General features: G+C 62.0%; 1 protein-coding gene across 1 annotated transcript; it reads left to right on the top strand.

Annotated features, from left to right (window-relative positions):
- The first annotated feature begins 16031 nt into the window (after nt 1-16031).
- Nucleotides 16032-18147, top strand: DIO3 (iodothyronine deiodinase 3). The gene has a single exon (XM_006752453.3). The coding sequence runs from the start codon at nt 16178-16180 to the stop codon at nt 17090-17092; it is 915 nt and encodes a 304-aa protein (XP_006752516.2). The 5' UTR covers nt 16032-16177; the 3' UTR covers nt 17093-18147.
- The last annotated feature ends 404 nt before the right edge of the window (nt 18148-18551 follow it).

The raw sequence follows: 18551 nt of genomic DNA, 5'->3' as shown, positions 1-18551 counted from the left end.
CCACTGCCCCACGCAGGCCTGTCCTGTCCACACTTTCTATTTCTGACCCTAGGAAAATCACCGTGCCCAGGCTTCAGGATGCCACCTAGGCCTCCCACCACCAGTGGATTCAGCAGATCCCTGAAGGGGGGGCCTCTGGGGGCCTCCCGCCCACCCCTGCCCCCCACTCCACTCGGACAACCCTAGGTCATCCATACGTGCTATCGTCCATAGGTGCTCAGGGCAGCATGAGGCCAGGCCCTGCTCCCAGGAGCTCACAGTACTGGGGACAGAGCCTCGTGCTTTAAACCACACTACAGTGCAGGCACTAGGGCCGGTGGGCCAAGGCCTTGAAGGACGAGCATCAGTTTTCCTGGAGAAATGGGGAAGGGAGAGGGAAGGAACCTCAAGAGATGCTCCGTGTTGTGGGAAAACTGGCTCATGCAGGCTGGGACGCACGCTCCCCAGTACAGAGGGTAGGCACCAGCAGTCCTCCGAGGGCACTGCTCTCCCCTGGGCTCCGGCGCTCACCGCCTCTCTGCTCCCCTCCACGCGTTCCCTTCCACCCGCTGACACACCTGTCCCTGCTCGCAATCACGTAGAGCTGTGTGGCCGGCTTAGCGCTGTCTGAGGCCCTATTGGACAGAGCACTGAGAGCCAGCCCCCTGGGCAGAAATCCAGCCTATGGCTGCCCCGCCCTCGGGTCAGGTGCCCACCCTCATCCAATCAGAGGCCTCCCCTTGGTTGCAGCTTTGCCGGAGACCGGTGTGAGGGGCAGGGCAAGGTGCTGGGCTGGTGAGGGCATGGGGGTGTGGCCAGCTGGGCCTGCACTAATTGTGATATTTTAAATGTGATGCATCTGGCAATGGTTGGGGGCCAGAGCTCAGGGAAACCCGTGGGGCGCCTTTCCATTCCTCTGCTCAGTTGCAGAGCGTTCCTGGGTCTTAGCGAGCACAAGCCCGCGTCCAGCCCCTGACTCCTCCCTGGCAGCCCTTCTCCCTCCTGCCCTTTGCCACCCCCACCACTCCCCATTCCAGTCCCCTCTCCGCAGCTCCATTCAGTTTCTTCATTCAGGCCCCTGTTATGTGCCAAGTGCTGGGGTTTCAGCTCTGAAGGGGATGCGCCCACACACACCGCGGAGGGACGTCTGCAACAGCCTCTGATCCCATAGGCTTCCACAAGGCGTGTTTCTCAAACCCACGTCTGACCATGGCCTTCCTCGGCTTGACACCTTCAAGTGGTTCCCCATCACCTTCCGGGAAAAGGTAGACGCTAAGGTTGGGAGAATTATGGCCCCCAAAGATGGTCCCGCCCTCATGCTGGGAACCATGACAGGAAGACCTGTCATCTTCCATGGCAGAAGGGATTTTGCAGAGGTGATTAAGTTAGGGAGATAGGGAGATGATCCTGGATTATCTGGGTGGGCCTGGTGTCATCATGAGGGGCCTTTAAATGTAGAAGGAGGCAGGAGGCTTCTGGAAGCTACAGAAGTCAAAGAAACAGATTCTCCCCCCTCCAAAAGCCTCCAGAGGGAACACAGCCCTGTCCACCCATTTTGGACTTAGGACCTCCAGAGCTGCGAGGTAATTCATGCGTGTTGTTTTAAGTCACTTCATTTGTGGCAATTTGCTGTTATGGCAGCAAGAGGAAACCGTTACAACCCCAACCCTTCCTTGGATCCCTAAGGCCTGCCTACCTTCCAGCCTTGAAGGAGCCTCTCCCCTCCCCCACTGCCCCGAGCTCCTCTGCTCCTGTGGCCTTCACACATGCTGTCCCTTCGGCCTGACTTAATTCTCCTTCCAGAGCCTGGCCAATGACTCTTCCCCAACCCCGACCTCATCCCAGTGTCCCTTCCTCAGTGGAGCCTTCTAGATCTTCAGGATCCTCTCTACCTTAAGCAAATGAGGAATTTGTTGGAAGGTAAAGGAGTAGTTCATGGCCTCCAGACCTTGAAAGGGACAGGTCTGGGGTTTCTAAATGCCCCGAGCCTCAAGAATGTAAGGACAGTTCCTGGAGGGCCCCACCCGGTGGCTTGGCAGTGACTAGCCCCTGCCATCAGGCGCTACCACTCAAGACTGGCTACACACCCACCCAGGGTCAATGGGACACCTTAGCTGCTGGTGCTGCCCTGATCTGAGGGCCACCGGAAAGCCTAGAATTTCAGAAATGTGGAATCAACAGGTGTTCCCTGCCCCTTCTGGTCCACCCCCTGGGGGCTAAATCACCCCTATCAGGCTACATCTTCCCCAGGCAGCCCCATGGATCCTAACCCCACCATGAGCCCCCTAAGGACAGACAGCTGAGACTGTCCCCCACTTGGGACCCCTTACTGGGCGGGCTAGGGAAGCAACCAGATGCAGGCATTGGAGGAGGTGCGGGGAGCTCAGAGGCTGAGGGCTCTCGGGCAGGGCATTGGCCTGTCCACGGGAGGACACAGCCCTGCATGGTGGACAGAGGAGCCTGGAGACCTGCACGCCCTGAGTGTCAGCCCCCCACAGCCGCAAACAGCCTTAAGACCAGAACCCCCCTGGCTCTCAGTTCACCTCTAAAAAGGGTGGCTTTGAGCACCTCACACCCATTGAGACTGCTATTGTAAAATATAATAAAATAAAATAAAATTTGAAAAAAAAAAAGCAAGCGTTGGCGAGGCTGTGGAGAAACAGGAGCACCCACTCACTGTTGGTGGGAGTGCAAAACGGTGCCGCCGAGGTAAAGAACAGTGTGGAGATTCTTCCAAAAGTAGGCATGGAATTACCATGTGACCCAGCAATTCTGCCTCTGGGTGTCCCACCCGAAAGGCCTGAGAGCAGGGTCTCCATGAGATATTTGCACACGGCAGCACTAGTCCCAACACTCAAAGGGCGGAAGGAACCCGAGTGTCCGTGGATGGGGGAGTAGATGGGCAAATAGGGTCTGTCCGCACGGTGGGATGCCATTCAGCCATAGAAGGGAGGAGACTCGGCCGCCGGCTGCCACACGCAGGGACCTCGAGGACATTATGCTGAGTGACACAAGCCCGTCACAGAGGGACAGACACTGTCTGATTCCACAGGGGTGAGTGGGCGCTGTGGGGGGTACTGGGAAGGGGGCTGGGGGTCAGTGTTTCATGGGGACGGAGTGTCACGCTGGGGAGATGAGAAAGTTCTGGAGACGACCGCGTGCCGGCGGCTGCATGATGGTGTGAATGTGCTTCACGCCAATGAAATGGTGAAAATGGTAACTTTTATGTTACATGTATCTCACCACAATTAAGAACACTGAAAAGGGGGTGGCTGGGAAGGCACCATCTACTCCCAAACTGTTTTTGTATCATCCCGAAGCCAGAAGGGACACCTGGTTCCTAAAGATTGGAGAGCAGTGCTGCGCAGTTTGGGGTGGAGAGGGGGACCCCAGAGCCACTTTCTCAGCACCCCCTTGCTCAGCACCACCAGGGTGGTGACTCCCAGAGCCTGAAAGCCCCAGCTCAGCGCCCCTCCCAGCGCCCCTCCCACTGATGGGGCTTGGAGTCCAGGGCTCCAAAGGCGGGGACAGGGCTGGTCAGAGCTTCAAGGGCCCTTTATTCTCACCTGGAGGTTCCTGAGGGATCAGGTGTGGCCTGCAGAGCGCTGGGCAGTAAGAGCCACGTGGGCAGAGGGCTCCTGGGGGCGGGCCTTCTGCAAAGGGTCAAGGCAGGACGGCTTCCTGTGGGGCGCAGGGGGCTAGAAGGGCATGTGGGCAACCTTCGAGGGCCTGCAATGCTACAATATTAAGAACAGCTTCCAGAAAAGGAATTCCCCTTCCTTCTCAGCTGACATTTCCAAAGATTCCGAGACCATTAATCCAAGTGCAGGGAAAGTCCTGGGGGGGAAATGGTCATTGCTAGAGGCTGAGTATTGTCTGGGGGGCTCATTAAACGCCCCAGCCACCCTGTCCAGGGAAGAGCAGGGCCGGCCGTGCAGGGGGAGGAGAGAGGAGGAAGGGGAGGTCCCTTGAATGGGGAGGGGTGGGGGGCAGGCAAGAAGAGGCGTGACCTTCAGCTCTCACTGAAGCCGGTTCAGCCCTAGAGGGGAACCAGCTCGCGTGAGCAGTTTCAAAACCAAGCCCTTTAAGTGTGTCATCTCATCTGAGCCTCCTGGAGGTGGACTGTCACCCACATGCCACAGAAGAGACAGCTGAGCCACCGACCCATCAGGTAGCTTGCCCAGGGAGCCACAACTACAACGTGGCAGAGCCGGGGCTCAAACCCACGGACACACTCCTTCTGCAACCCCAGATCCCCGCAGGCTCTGAAACGCAGTCCCCTCACCCCCCGCAGCTATGGCTGACTGATCTCTGGCTAGTAATCACGTCGTCCTTCTGCAAACAGTTGACCAACTCCTCTCTCTGGATCTGTACTGATTAGGATACATTTTGGCTGCTTTAACAGATGCCCCCAAAACACCGGATTACGTAAGATAGCAAGGTTTTTCCCTCGCTCATGGGAGTCTGTGCATCAGCAGTCTTGGCTCCTGTGCTGGTGACCGAGGTTCTTTCTACCTTGCTGTTCTGTGATCCTCAACACCCACCTTCCATCCCATAGTCAATGTGGCTGCCCCAGCTCCTGCCATCACAGCTGACATCCAGCAGTAGGTACAGGGAGAAGGGAAGAGGGAAGCCACGTCTCTTTTCTCTAGGGGCAGGACCCAGCAGTTACACGGGTCACTTCTTACATGTCCCTGGCAAGGATCTGGTCGGGTAGCTGCACGCAGCTGCAAGGGGGCTGCAAACTTGAACAGGCAGCCATGTGCCCAGCTTGAATTCAGGGTTCTCTTACTTTAGGAAAAGAGGAGAATGGATATTGGGGGGCAGCTAGCAATCTCTGCCACTAGAACACAATCTCTCCCCCCTCCCAGGACCATGGTGAACCAAGGTCATGGGTAAAAGGCAACAGCAGACTTCAGGGGGAGGGAACAGGAGATCTGAGGAGGAATCCAAGGTGGCTGCCTGGGGGAGGCAACATCTGGGCCAAGCCTTGAAAACAACTAGGGGTTGGGATGGAAAGGAGTTCTAGAAGGAGAAGATGGTAGAACTAGTAGATGGAGCATGTGCAGAGAAATTGTGGTTCAGTGTGACAAGCAGGAACTTGGAGGCAGAAGCTCTGGGTTCAAGTCCAGACGCTGAGTCAGCATAGCGAGGTGCCCAGTCTCCCTGAGACTTGGTTGGCTCCCCATTGAGAGGCTGATGGCCTCCATCCCACCTCCTCGCAGGCCCGTAAGGAGGCAGGTGCCTGGCACTCGGCGGAGTCACTGCTATGATGTTTCCATGGTGGGCTGTCTGGCTGGTGGTGGGCAGGGGCAGGAGGTGGAGCTGCAAAGGGAAGCGGGGAGGGGCCCCCCCAGAGGCCAGGTCAAGTGGTTTGGATGTTATTCAGAAGCAGTACGCAGTTGCATGGCAGGGCGGTATCCTGAGCAGAGAGCAGCTCTGCAAACATGACTCTAGATGATGGAGAGGAGGAGGTGAGGTCAGAGACGAGGAGGCCCGGCAGGAGGCAGCTACGAAGTCCCCAGACACACTACATGGTGAGGCCAGCTGAAGCCAGGAGGCCATGCAGGCTGACCAGGCATCTGGGAAGACCACCCCAAGGAGGCAGCCCCAAAGTTGTGCCAACCGGACGGGGCAACGAGGTGGCCTTGCCCCACGGGACCAGCGAGGGAAAGAGGGATGGGCTGAAGCCAGGGAACGCCCAGGACAGACAGGCCCCGCCTCCCCCTAGAGATGCCCTTCCCGCAACCACTCAGAGCACCCCCAGGAGCAGACACTGTGCCTAGAACTGCACCCACATCCTTGCTGACCCCCCAGCAACCTCCAAGTTGCTCCCAGTTTACAGAGAGGAAACCTGAGCCCAGGGAAGGCTGATCAGTTCACCGAGGCCACACAGCAAGGACTTGGGCTCCGTGGTCAGACCCAGAGTACCCAGCACTATGGGTCCTTCTGGGGCTTTGAGATGTCCTTCAGAATTACACCATCATCCCCAACTCAGAAAGCTTTCATCCTGAAAAAGGGATGAAGACCAAGAACTGTTTTATCCACGTCACATCCTCAAGACCTCCCTTATGAAGCAGGAAGAGTTACCCCATTGAACAGAAAGGCAAACTGAGGCCAGAGAGGTGAAGTCCTGTGCCCGGGTCATACAGCCAGTGGGCGACCAGTAGGATTTGCATCCAGGTCTCTGACTCGCCCTGGTTCCCATGATCCTCCTCCTCCCTGAGACCTCTCTCCCCTCCCCCACCCCCTCCCCCGCTGCTTTCCTGGCTCTCTCTCAGGGAAGAGAACATGCTCTGAGTCTCTGTTTCCCTGGGAGAAATCCATTTTCAGAATCTGGAGGTGTTGAAATGTGTTCTTTTTTCCTCTCCAAAGAGCCCTTCTTGAGGACAGAGGTGCCCCGAGAATCCCTCTGAGGCCACCATCAGCCAGGCTAGAGCCCGGGGCTGCCCATCGAGGAGGGCATGGCCCCAGCAGTGGGCTCCGAACAGGGTCTCGGGGAGGTGACCTTATCCATCCTGGCACAGAGGACGGCTGGGCTGCTCCAAGAGATCGGGACATGCCTGTGACCTCCAGCCCCAACCTCAGAAGACACTCATCTGCCCTCCCGTCCAGTTGCTGGGCAGGGGCACTCCTGTCTCCCCAGAGTGAGGCGGTCACTGAGCCCACCTGCCGGGCCGAGGTACCCAGGGCAATTCCGGGCTGTCTCCACCAGACACTCCCTCTTTCAGTGACAGCTGGGCGCATGATGGTCACAGGATTCTCGTGCCGTAAAGGTGCACAGGCATTGCTGTGAGCATCTGCTAACCCACAGAGCCAGCCCTGGGGGAGCATGGTTGTGGGCACAGGGGGTCCCTTGCAGAGTGAAGAAGGGAGGGAGGGGGCAGGTGTGAAGGAGATACAGAGGGGAGGAAAGGAGGAGGAAGGAGGAAGGGAGAAGGGTGGAGAGAGGAGAGAAGGGGAGGGGGAGGGAGGGAGGGGCAGGTGTGAAGGGGAGGAGGGGGAGGAGGAGGGAGAGGAGGGAATGAGAGAAAGAGGGGAAAGGGAGGGGGAGGGGAGGGGAGAGTGGGGGAGGGAAGAAGAAAGTGGGGGAGGACTTGGCTTCCCCACACGTGCACATGCTTCTTCTTCTTCTGGCCTTTGCCCCAACACACTCCCACTGCACCTGTCCAAACACTTCCCAGCCTGCCCCTTTCAGAATCTGTCCTGGTCCGAGGTCTGGCATCTCTGTCTCCATCTTGGTCATTGCTCACCGCCACAGGCATCAGTGACCACAGCCTCCTATGGCTAGATCGGGCTAGCCTGGGCTTCCAGTCCCTCCCCTGGGGTCTGCAAAGAGGCCCACCTGCTGACCACCCACGTCCAGTGGTGACCCATGGCAGGCCTGAGGTCTTGGGGAGCAGTTCCCAGAGTTCCTAGAGCCTATGCCCCAGAATCGCGGACTCATCGGCTCCTCAGCTTAAGCCTGGAAGGGCCCAGCAAGGCCAAGCTACCCGAGGCCCACCCCCAGGCCCCCATGGCACCCCAGGAGCAATTCTTGGTCTCAGTCCCAAGCCTTCCGGGCAAGAAGCAGGCTCCCCTAGGCACCACAGGACATTAGGTGAGGATGCTCATGGGCTGACCCCATGGGAACGTCCTGCAGGGAGCCTTGGGGGTATTCTGCCTGTCCCCTTCCGCCCCTCAATCCAAATGGCTTAACCATAACAGGCTTCTGTTCCAGATAAAGCACCCCGCAGGACTTACCCAGCAGGCCAGCTGACAGGTGAATGGTAGGGTCCTCAGAGTCACAGGAGATCACACACCCAACTCCTGCACCCCTGCACTCCCCACCCCCACTAAAGGGAGCCTGTAGAAGCTTCTGGAAAGAGGCAAATGTTAGAGGCAGGGACTAGGCCTGCCTCCCAGACTCTTCTTTCTCTCTTTCTTTGTCCCCAAGACCCCCTGACCCCAAGCCCTGGCCTGGAAGCTCCTTCACAACTCACCAAGCCCATCCCCATCACATAGGTGAGGACAGAAGCCCAGAAGGGCCGGAGCGTTCCCCAAAGGACTTGTCAAGTGCACTGTGGGCTGAGTAGCCCGCAGTGCCATTTGGACAACAGATGATGTACCTCCCTCCCTGTCCCTGGAGCCGGCAGTCCTCCAGCGCTGGGCTGTGAGCAGGGAGGGGCAAGGGAGAACCTGACACCCCACAGGAAAACGTCATCCCTCATGACAGGGCTTCCCCGTCCGACAGGCCGGGCTCTGGTCCAGCATGGGCACGGACACCAGGAGGGCAGGGGTGGGCGTGCATCCCCTGCCAGGGGCCCCAGGTTCCAGTCCTACTCTGTCCCTGTGGCAGGCACTTCTTCACACCTTCCTGTGCCCTGTGCCATGCCAAGAGCTCTGTAGTGCCTCCCCCATGACTTCCCTGAGCCAAGGGGATGTGAGCAGGCACGCAGTGAGTGGCGACTTCCCTCAAGCTCGTCGTGCATGGGGGCTGTGTTTTTCTGTGCCCCTGCCATTCCCACCGGAGCCGGCACGGGCAAGCCGGCCAGAGGGTGAAACACGTGGAGCAGAGCCGAGCCGCGGCCATCCCCATGGGGGCCATCCTCGCTCAGCCAACACCAGCCGACAACTGGGCACGCCAGGAGCCCGGCAAGATCAGCCAACACCAGCCGACAACCGGGCACGCCAGGAGCCGGGCAAGATCAGCAGGCTGCCTAAGCCCAGGCCAGCAGATCCCACAGCATGTGACCAACAAGCACATATCGCTGTGCAGTGACTTGTTACCCAGCATTACCCTGGCAACAGATGGCTGACAGAGTCCCTAACTCACCAGGTAAGACCACCCGCTCTGACACACATCTGTGTACCCCCTCAAGCAACAAGGCTCAGAGAGGCCACACTGGGAGTGGGCACAGAGCCAGAAGCTCTCCTGGGACACGACCCTGCGGTGTGCGGGCCTGGCAGACAGGTGAGTCGGGCCCAGCCTGCGCTCAGGGAGCCCGTGGTCAGTGAGGGGTACACAGGTAACCAGAGGACTCTGATCTGGGTATTTTGGAAAGTAAGGAGGAGGGGACAGGCATGCCAGTTCCTGAAGGATGAGGCCAGTTTCTGCAGCTGGAGGAGGAGGAAACATGGGGCCTTTCTTGGTGGGAGCCATGTGGTCACCCCCCCCACCATGGCCCATGGCATCCTGACTCCGGCAGTGCATGTGAACTTCACCCTTGCTAGAGCTAGACTGCTGCCACCCCCTTCCACCAGATCGACCAGACGCAGCAAAGGAAAAGCAGTCACGCACAGTTGACTGCTGCTTCTCCAGCCCCTGTGTGCCCCCTGAGAACAAAGAGAACCCCGCCTGACAGTGAAGCACCAGAGACGCAAGCTGAGAGCCCGGGGAGGCAGGGCCCTGGCAGCCGCTGTTGAGCACCTGGACACAGCTGTGCCTGAAGGCGTAGCTTCGCCTGGATTTTGTCACTGTCTAGAGCCAGTAAATTCCTTCTTAGCTCGAGTTTGAACTGAGCTTCTGCCATGTGCAAACCTAAAAGGCCCTATCAAAACACAATTACTGGGACAGGGAGGCGTCCGGGGGCCAAAAAGCTTCACAGAGATGGGCTTCTGTGAGGAGGAAACCCCACCTTAATGACACCGCTGTGTCCAGGCAGCGTTCCAGCAGGACCTTTTGTGGGGAAGGAGTGGACCGAACTGGACACAGGCCCCTGAAGTGGCCCAGAGCAGGAGCTCCCGGCCATCCCCAGGAGCGGTTCTGACAGTGCACAGTGTCCGGGCGTGTGGTGGGCTCGGTGCCGCCTGTCACTCTTATTTACAGAGCATCCCCATGCACCGGGCTCGATCCCAGGGCAACAACTCTTCTGCGAGTCAGGGCTGAAAGCTCTGCCCATTTCACAGATCACTGAGATGGAGGCACAGAGAGTTCCGGTAACTTGCTCGAGATCACACAGCTTGGCTGTGGCAGAGGGAGTGTGCAGACAGAGCCATGGGAACGTAGCCTTTCCTGCCTTTTGTGTCCTTCACCTGCTCTAGAAGGTCCGATGGAAGATGAGGAGCTGTCTGTGCCTGCGTGTGGAGGGAGACCCAGAGCACCCCCTCCCTGAGCAAGCCTTCCCCTCCCCGGGCCCCCCGGCCAGGCTGGGGGGGGCTCACTCTGTGTGCCCAGGGCCGCCGTGGGAGCCTGGCTTGGACCAGGGCTTCGGGGCGGGCCCCAAAAGAACAAAAGGTTCAGGAGGACACTCTCAGCCTGAAGCAGCATCACCCGCGGGCACACTGGTCCGTGGCCTGGCCACGCCGCCCCAGGGCCCCTCTCCTCTCCGAGCTGCTCCCGCCCCGCCCGCAAGCCATGGTCCCCTCTCCGGGCCCTGGCACACGGCCCTGGGGCGTCCGCGCCCCAATGATCCCGGGACTCGGAGCCGAAGGCTGGCCCGCCGCAGAAGCAGCGCTGCTGGGATTGCGACCAGCTCCGCCACATGCGCCCAGCACACTTGGCAGAGCCGGAGGGCCATTTTTAGCCTTTGCACGCTGGGAACCGTAACCACGCCGCGTTTAGCACTGGGTAAGATCTGCCACGGGTCCCAGGCCCGTGTGGGGGACGCTCAGGTGGCTCTGTGTCCCCAGGGGGAAGCGGACCCTTCCTCTTATTTTCACCTTTTCTTCTCACTTGTGGTAGCCCTGGGATCCCGTGGTTTCCCACAAGAGGCTTGAAATGCAATTTGGATCAAGGTTGAGAACAAATAAGCAGACACGCACACACGCACGCACGCACACACGCACGCATACACCTGGCATGGCCCCACACACACGACGCGTTCATGACTCAGGCTCCCCTCTCAGTTGAGAAAATGGAGGCTCAGAGAAGCAAAGGGACTTGGGGTGTCTCTCAGCTGGCTGATTATCCCTCACCTTTTTCCAGAGAGGGTCAGAAATGGGCACAGCCGATCGCCTCAGGGAACCGCGGAGGGGCCGCCCCCCACGCGGGTGACCCAGCACCCCTCTGGCCCCAGGAAGGCCCCGGGCATCCATACAGGACCTCTGGCAGGCACCGGCTCCCCCTCTGGAGGGGCCTGGCCGTGCATGAGGGAGCATGGCGGATGCTCAGTTGGAGCTGCAGTCATGGCAGGAACACTGGTGCCCAGGGATTGGGGGGCGGGGTACAAACGTGAGGGCCCAGAGCTGTGGCAGGGGCGGGGCAGGTGAAAGAAAAGCTGGGGGCAAGTAACAAGGCCAGAGATGCCTTCCGTCCTCCAGTGTGGGTCTCACCAGCCCCAGAGCAGCATGCATGGGCAGGGCAGGTCCTATAAAACTTACTAGAACCTTCTGGAGCTGTGGAGAGCCAGCACAGGGAAGGCATTGGGAAGTAGCCACCCAATCCTCTTGCAGTGCCGATGAGGCCCGAGAGGAGGGATGGGACATGCCCAGGTCAGACAGCAGGTGGCCTGGTTGTCACCTCCAGGGCTTTCTCCCCCCCTTGGCCAGGAGTCCTGGGCCTCTAACCCTGGAATGCCACCCAAACCCCTGCTCCATCCAGGCCCTGGGGCCCTGCGGAGCTCTCAGGGCCTGGCTCCCAAACTGTCCAGCCACCGGGGGAACTCCACCAGCTCTCCCCGTCCTACCTCCAACCCCCGGGAGGGGGACAGCGGGGGCCTGAGGAAGTGTGGACAGCTGCTGTCTTAAGGACCCCTCTAAGAGCAGATCAGTGAGCCCTCAGCCACCGCTCCCCTGTCTAGCCCAGCCAAACTGGAGTCCGAAGAGATGAAGGAAGTTGGGAAAGAAGTCATTCTTGAAGTAAATGACATGTGTGAGCACAGTGATGGCAGGCCCAGGTCCCCACGGGATGGCCTACTCACCCCAAGAAGGGAAACGGACTGACCCAGTGGCCAGAGGATGGGAGGATGACTTAGACAGCATGCCCACGGACACGTCCCAAAGACTGTGCTCTGCAGGTCCCGCAAGGCCTCCCTGGGCCCTGACTGCCTACCCGCCCTACCTCGCTCACTGCCGCCAGTAGGCAAAAGGGCAGAATGACATACCTTGGAATCCTCCTGAAACAAGTTTCCAGTAAGTCCACACCATACTCATTCACTCATTTCACGAAGGTTTTATTGGGCTTCTCCTGGGTTCCGGGAGCAGGTCCCCATGCAGGATCCCAGCTGGGATCTGTCCTCAGGGGGAGCCTGAGCAGCAGCAGGGACGGAGACGGAGGTGAAGCGCACCCCTCCTGAGGCTCAGCAGGAGGGGAAGGCCGAGGGTGGAGGACACAGGAGGGCAGGGAGGACAAGGGAGGTCCCAGCTCCCTGTGAGGGTGGGTCAGGCTGAACACGGGCAGAAGTGAAGGGGTAGAGCAGGAGGGGAAGGAGAGCCGCCAGGAGGGAGCATGAGGGGAGACTGAGACAGGACAGCACGTGGGAATTCCCAGAAGCCAATGGAAAGGAAGACGAAGGGTCGGTGGCCAAGGAGGGCTGAGACCCCGGCAGCTGAGTCACCATGAGGCTGGGCAAGGGCTCAGCTAGTTCTCGGACACTTTTGGCCAGGTGTGCAGGCTGGCCCACCTCCTCCCGGGGCTTTAGGAGGCCCTCCTGCCGCGTGGCCCAGCCTGCTCCCGTGGGAAGTCTCAGCAGCCATCTCCCTGGTCACTGGGAGTTGCTCACCAGGAGAAAAGCAAAGGCTGTGCCCATCCGCCCACCAAGCCCCACATAGGGCACTGTGGGGGAGGGGTCAGAGCCTGGGCAAACCCCCACCCCCAGGCCCTCCCTCCCCCGGGGAGACAGCCCCGTGAGAATGGCCTGGGAAGCAAGAAGGCCACCCAACCCTCCCTTGGCTGAGCCAAGCCCTCATCGCCTGTCCCCTCCCCCCACCCCCTTCCAAGTTGCTCCTGGACACCAGATGGACCCAGTTCAACTTGTCCTTCCTTTTCTTTCCCCCGCCCGCCCCCTGCTGGAGCTGTGAGAGGGCAGGCAGGAAGGGGGGCAGGCCAAGCCAGCCACAGAGGCTTGGGGAACAGCCCCAGCTCCAAGCCTGGTGACCCCAGCGCAGAGCCTGCCAGGCCCACTGGGGCCAGGCCTCTGGGCCTCGGAGCCAGACTCTCACTGCTGACCCCCAGGACAGGTCAGGACAGGATGAGCAGCTGGTAGGAAGGGCCAGGTCCAAGGCGAGCTGGTGTTCTGCCCTGGGGAGAGGGAAGGAAGGTGGAGCATGGACTCTCAGGGAGGCGAGAGGATTTAGGAGAGGGAGAAGAGAGGGATGGAGTAAAAGTTGCCAAGCCTGGGCCTGGCTTCCAAATGCCTGGACCTGGGGTCTGTCCTCACCTGCACAAGCGGCTCTGGGAGCCAGACAGGTCTGAGCACCTTGCCCAATGTTCTGGAATCCTGAGGTATGGAATGCAGCCTATCAGCCCAGGAAACAAGCAGAGCCCCCAGAGCAGTGACAGCCCTAGGGACAAGTGCTGCTCTCCAGAGCCTCCCTGGGGCTGAATGGGGTGCGGGGTCAGGGCGGCTGGGAGGGCCGGCTGGTGAGGGGACCAAAAGGACCCGTATCCCATGTGCCCCAGACTACTCCTTCCACACACCCACCAGCTCCACCACCAGATCCCAGGCAGCACAAAGGGCTCTCCCAGCCCAAAGTGGCTTTCTCATTTTCTGAAACTCAAATATGGGATGGGGGAGGGCTGCCCCATGGCCCTGTCCCAGCTTCTGCGGGGGTGGGGGCAGGGCACAGGTCCTAGACTGGCACCCCCCCGCCCCCCGGCAAGAAACCAAGGAATCAGGGCTTGAAAATCTTGCCAACAAAAGTTGGCATTCCCCTTGCCCCTGCCCAGGAGGGGCAAACCAGAGCCCCAAACCTCCTCTCAGAGACTTGCCAAGCAGGAGGCTCCTCAACCCACACACTCCCCCAAAGGGGGGAGCAAGGCAAAGAAAGGAAACAATTTACTAACTCAGAGGTGCCCTGGGGAAGAGGGGGGCAGACAAGTGGGACCCGTCCCCCCTCCCCCAGCCAGGTTTGGCTCAGGGAGAATTCCCTAACCCACCTGAATGACCCCTAGCCAGGGTGGTGAGGGGCAGTGTCTGGAGGCTGAGAAGAGCTGGGACCAGGCTGGCTTTCCTCCAGGCCAGGAGTTTCTGGGCTGTGCAGCCCCAACATCCCTGCTCCGACAGCAGAGAAATCGCCAGGCTGGGAGAAAGAGAAAGGGGGCTACATTCAAGCGGCCCCCACCTTCCGCTCTGGGTCTTGACCTGCTGGAGCCACAGCTCCAACCGGAAGCTTATGGGGCAAAGGGTCCCGCCAGGGCCGCTAAAACTGGAGGGGAGGACCTCCGCCCAAGGCGGGGCGTGTACGCCCCGGCCCGCGGGGTCCCGCTGGGTCCTGGGTGGGGGCTCCTTGCCGGGCAGTTGACTTCTTCGGACTTGTTCCGTCACCGTCGCCTCCGCCACCGTCGCCGCCTCCGCCGCCGCCGCTGGGAGCGATTCGCCCTCGCCCCATCCAGCCCAGCGAGCGAGCTCCCACCTCGGCCACCGGCGCGAGCGCTGTCTCCGTCCCGGGAAGAAGTTAGGCGGCTGGTCCCCGAGGCGCGCAGCGCACGGGACGCAGGCGGCGGTGGCCCCGGGACTCGGCCGCCGCCGCCCCAGAGAAGCCCCCGCTACTGCGAGGGCGTACGGGGAGGCTCGACTCCCCAGGCCGGGTACAAATCGCTTGAGACCGGGCCCAGGCCTCGCCCCGGAGGGCAAGGCGGGCCAAGGCGAAGCGGGGCTTGCTCTCAGCTTCGGGGACCCCAGGTCAAGACACTTCCCCGCCCCGCCATCCCTGAGCACGAGTCGCCGGCCGAGCGCCGGGCGCAGCGAGGAATCAGTTGGTCTCTGGCTCGGCGGCGGGGCCGACCAGGGCCCCACGGAGTTGGGGAGTTGCCCCGCACCCCTAAAAGCCTCAACACACATTCCCGGTTGAAAGTACGCACTTGACGCGTCCGGGCGCCTCCGCGGTGAGTCGAGCCGCAGCGCTCGGGGTCGGCGAAGGTGGCTCAGCTCGGGCGCTCCAGTCTCGACGTTCCCGGGGCAGAGAGCAACGTCCGGGGACGCACGGGACGGGTGCGCCCGGCGACCGGGGCTGCGCCGGGCGAGGAGCGCGGCGAGAGGGGAGCGCTTCGGCGTTCAGGCAACAGCTACCCCTAGTGGGAGAGCCGCCGGGGCCGCCGCCGCCCCACGCCCGCTGCCCCGCGCCCCGCGCCCGCGGCGCCCCGCGCCCGAAGCGCTCCCGGGTCGGCTGGGGCGCAGGCACGGCGCCGCTTTCCCCAGCCCTCCCCGTCTCCGGCGCCGGGCGCTAGCCGGCCCTCGGGCCCTGCCCTCCGCACCTCCCTGCTGCGCCCCGGAGGCCGCTGACCCGAGAAGAGCAGCGCCGAACAGGGACGAGATGGGACGGGGCGGGCGCGGCCGGGACGGCACGCGGCGGCGCGGGGCAGCGGCGGGGGGCGCCGAGCGCGGTGTGCGTGGCGGGGCGGTGCGGGGGGCGGCCGTGTGCGAGGCGCGAGTGTGAGCGCGCGCGGGAGGCGAGCGGGCGGGCGGGCTCCGGGAGGCGAGCGGCGCCCGCGGGCGAACGGGGAAGGCGGCGGGGGCCCAAAGTTGCCTCCTCGCGGGTCCGCGTCCCCGGCGGGGCGGGAGCCGGGGCCAGCAAAGCGGCGGCCGCGGACCCGGGCTCCCGCGGCACCTGGGCAGCGGCCCCGCACGAGCAGCAGCGGCGGGGGCGGCGTTGGCGGCGGCGCGCGGGAAGCGAACCGGAGCTCCGGCGCGGCGCGGCGCGGCGGCCGCCGGGGAGCTCCGCTCAGGTGCGCGGCGAGAGGGGCGCGGGCCGGAGGCGGGCCGCCAGGACCGAGGCCGCGCGCAGCGCTCGCGCCAGCTGGAGCTGGCGGATCTCCCCGGCGGACGCCTGGGTCCCTGGTCCAGCTCCCCGTCCCGGGTGGCAGCGGCGACCGGGGTCCCCCGCCCCCCGAGAGCGGGCTTCGGGGGCCCGGCCCCGCCCCCGCCGGCCCCCGGCCGGGCCGCCCCGCCCCCGGCCGCCTGAGCCCGCCCTCGGCCCGTGATTTCTAAAGCATTGGCCGCGCCGCCGGGTGATCCCTCCGGGCTCAAGTTGCAAGGGGGCGGGCCCGGCGCGGAGGTGGAGTCTCCCGCCAATTGAAGCCTCGGCTATAAATCGAGCTCCCCGCACAGCCAAAGCCCAGATGCCTCGCCAGGCCGCCCCGCGGTTGGTGGTGGGAGAAGGTAGCGGGTCCCAGGGGGCTTCGGGGGCTGCAGCCACCATGCTCCGCTCCCTGCTGCTTCACTCCCTGAGGCTCTGCGCCCAGACGGCCTCGTGCCTCGTGCTCTTCCCGCGCTTCCTCGGCACCGCCTTCATGCTCTGGCTCCTCGACTTCCTGTGCATCCGCAAGCATTTCCTGGGCCGCCGCCGCCGGGGTCAGCCCGAACCCGCAGTGGAGCTCGACAGTGATGGCGAGGAGGTGCCCCCGGACGACCCGCCTGTCTGCGTGTCCGATGACAACCGCCTGTGCACCCTGGCGTCGCTGAAGGCCGTGTGGCACGGCCAGAAGTTGGATTTCTTCAAGCAGGCGCATGAGGGCGGTCCAGCTCCCAACTCCGAGGTGGTCCTGCCCAATGGCTTCCAGAACCAGCACATCCTTGACTACGCGAGAGGGAACCGCCCGCTGGTTCTCAATTTCGGCAGCTGCACCTGACCACCGTTCATGGCGCGCATGAGCGCCTTCCACCGCCTGGTCACTAAGTACCAGCGCGACGTCGACTTCCTCATCATCTACATCGAGGAAGCTCACCCCTCGGACGGCTGGGTCACCACAGACTCCCCCTACAGCATCCCGCAGCACCGAAGCCTGGAGGACCGGGTCAGCGCGGCACAGGTACTGCAGCAAGGAGCGCCCAGCTGCTCTCTTGTCCTGGACACCATGGCCAACTCCAGCAGCTCGGCCTATGGGGCCTACTTCGAGCGCCTCTACGTCATCCAGAATGGCACTATTATGTACCAGGGCGGCCGCGGCCCCGACGGCTACCAGGTGTCTGAGCTGCGCACCTGGCTGGAGCGCTATGATGAGCAGCTGCACGGCGCTCAGCCACGTCGAGTGTAAACAATCAGTGGGCAGTTGACTGAACTTGGCGGGCGATGTCTTCGAGCCTTCGAAGCCCACGTGCAAACGCCCCCCAAACAAGTCAGGTTTGCGGAGGGCCCAATGACACAGCTGTGCTGAGCCGGGATCGCTGGCTGAGTCTGGGCCCTCAGCCAAGCCACCTGAAAATTCTCCCTCGCCTCCCTGGACTCTGTTGCTGTGACTGTCCCTCACCTGTACCTGCCTGGCTGGCTCGAAATCCCTTTCTGAGTGTGGATGCGATGCCACCCTTGCCTGGGTCCTCCCCTCCCCCCACGTGTCCCCGCAGAGGCCCCTGCCTCTCTCACGCCCCCTCCGCAGAGAGAAGAGCCAGTGTGCCTTCAGCCAGGCGCAGAGAGACTTCGGCCACGCCCGCGCACCCTGAGCGCAGCTGGGCTCCAGCAGCGCCTGCCGCTCGCCCTAGTTGCCTGGCACCCTACACACCTGTCGTTCGCAGGGAGGGGATGCCCCGCTGCTTTTGTGTCTATTTCTTGTCCCTGAGTTGGGGGTGGGGGCTTGGGATGGGGAAGGGTGGGCAGGGTTGTTTCCCCCCCTTATTTTGGGTGCTCACGAGCCCCACTGCTGATGACGAGCTGTCTCTAACTGGTCTTGACCACGAGCTGGTTCTGAACTGCAGGGGGGCTTGCAGCAGCGCCTAAAACGAGAGAGGGAAAGTACTCTGGGTTTCCGTGAGGAGACCGCCATAAAGGGGGTGAAAGAGGGCGGTTGGGGGTACTGTTTCGGGACCAGAGGAAGCCGGCTTGAGAGGCACTGGTGAGGTTCGCAGCGCCCCAGGGAGAAGGAAGAGGCCCGGGCTCCTGGGAAACGGGGTGTGGGTGGAGGAGTCCGCGGGAAGAGAGATAAGGGGGGAGAGCCTGGAGACCCCGAGTGAGGGGGTCTCCTCGGCAGAGCTGCCGACTGTGGGGCCAGGAAGTGGGAAGCCCCTGATTCGAAGGCCATTTTTGAGTGTTTTGCTGGAAATACTCTGTATATAAACTTCTTTTACGCTACCATAATAAAAGCTTGAAGTAAACTGCTTTCGGGTTGCCTTTGGTCCCTTTATTTTTTTCTCTCTCTCTCCTCTGAATAGCGGCAGGAATTAAACACAAATCTCTCCCCCGCGTCCCCATAGTGACCCTGGGGGGAAGGGTGGCTGGAAGGACCCGACGCCGGCAGGGGCGCGGGAGGGCAAGGAATAGGTAACGGGGACGGTGAGGGTGCCCAGGAGTGTACACATGCACGCACACACTCACGGTGGAGATGTGGGGTCGGGAGAAAAACCGAGAAGCCGAGCCGGGCGGGGTCCTGGAAGGAGGCCCGAGAGGCAAGGGGGTCCTTACTTGCCGCCGCACGCGCTTGCGCTCACGCACAATTACAGCTGCCCCTGCAGCCGCCCGTCTAACTTCTCCGAGTGATGGTGTGGGGGAGGGGGCGGTGTGGA

The sequence above is a fragment of the Leptonychotes weddellii genome, chromosome 9 (genome assembly GCF_054177405.1).
Source record: "Leptonychotes weddellii isolate Sample4059 chromosome 9, ASM5417740v2, whole genome shotgun sequence".
NCBI classification, from domain to species: domain Eukaryota; kingdom Metazoa; phylum Chordata; class Mammalia; order Carnivora; family Phocidae; genus Leptonychotes; species Leptonychotes weddellii.
The sequence above is the reverse complement of the archived record's forward strand: the minus strand, read 5'-3'. Positions and strand labels throughout refer to the sequence as shown.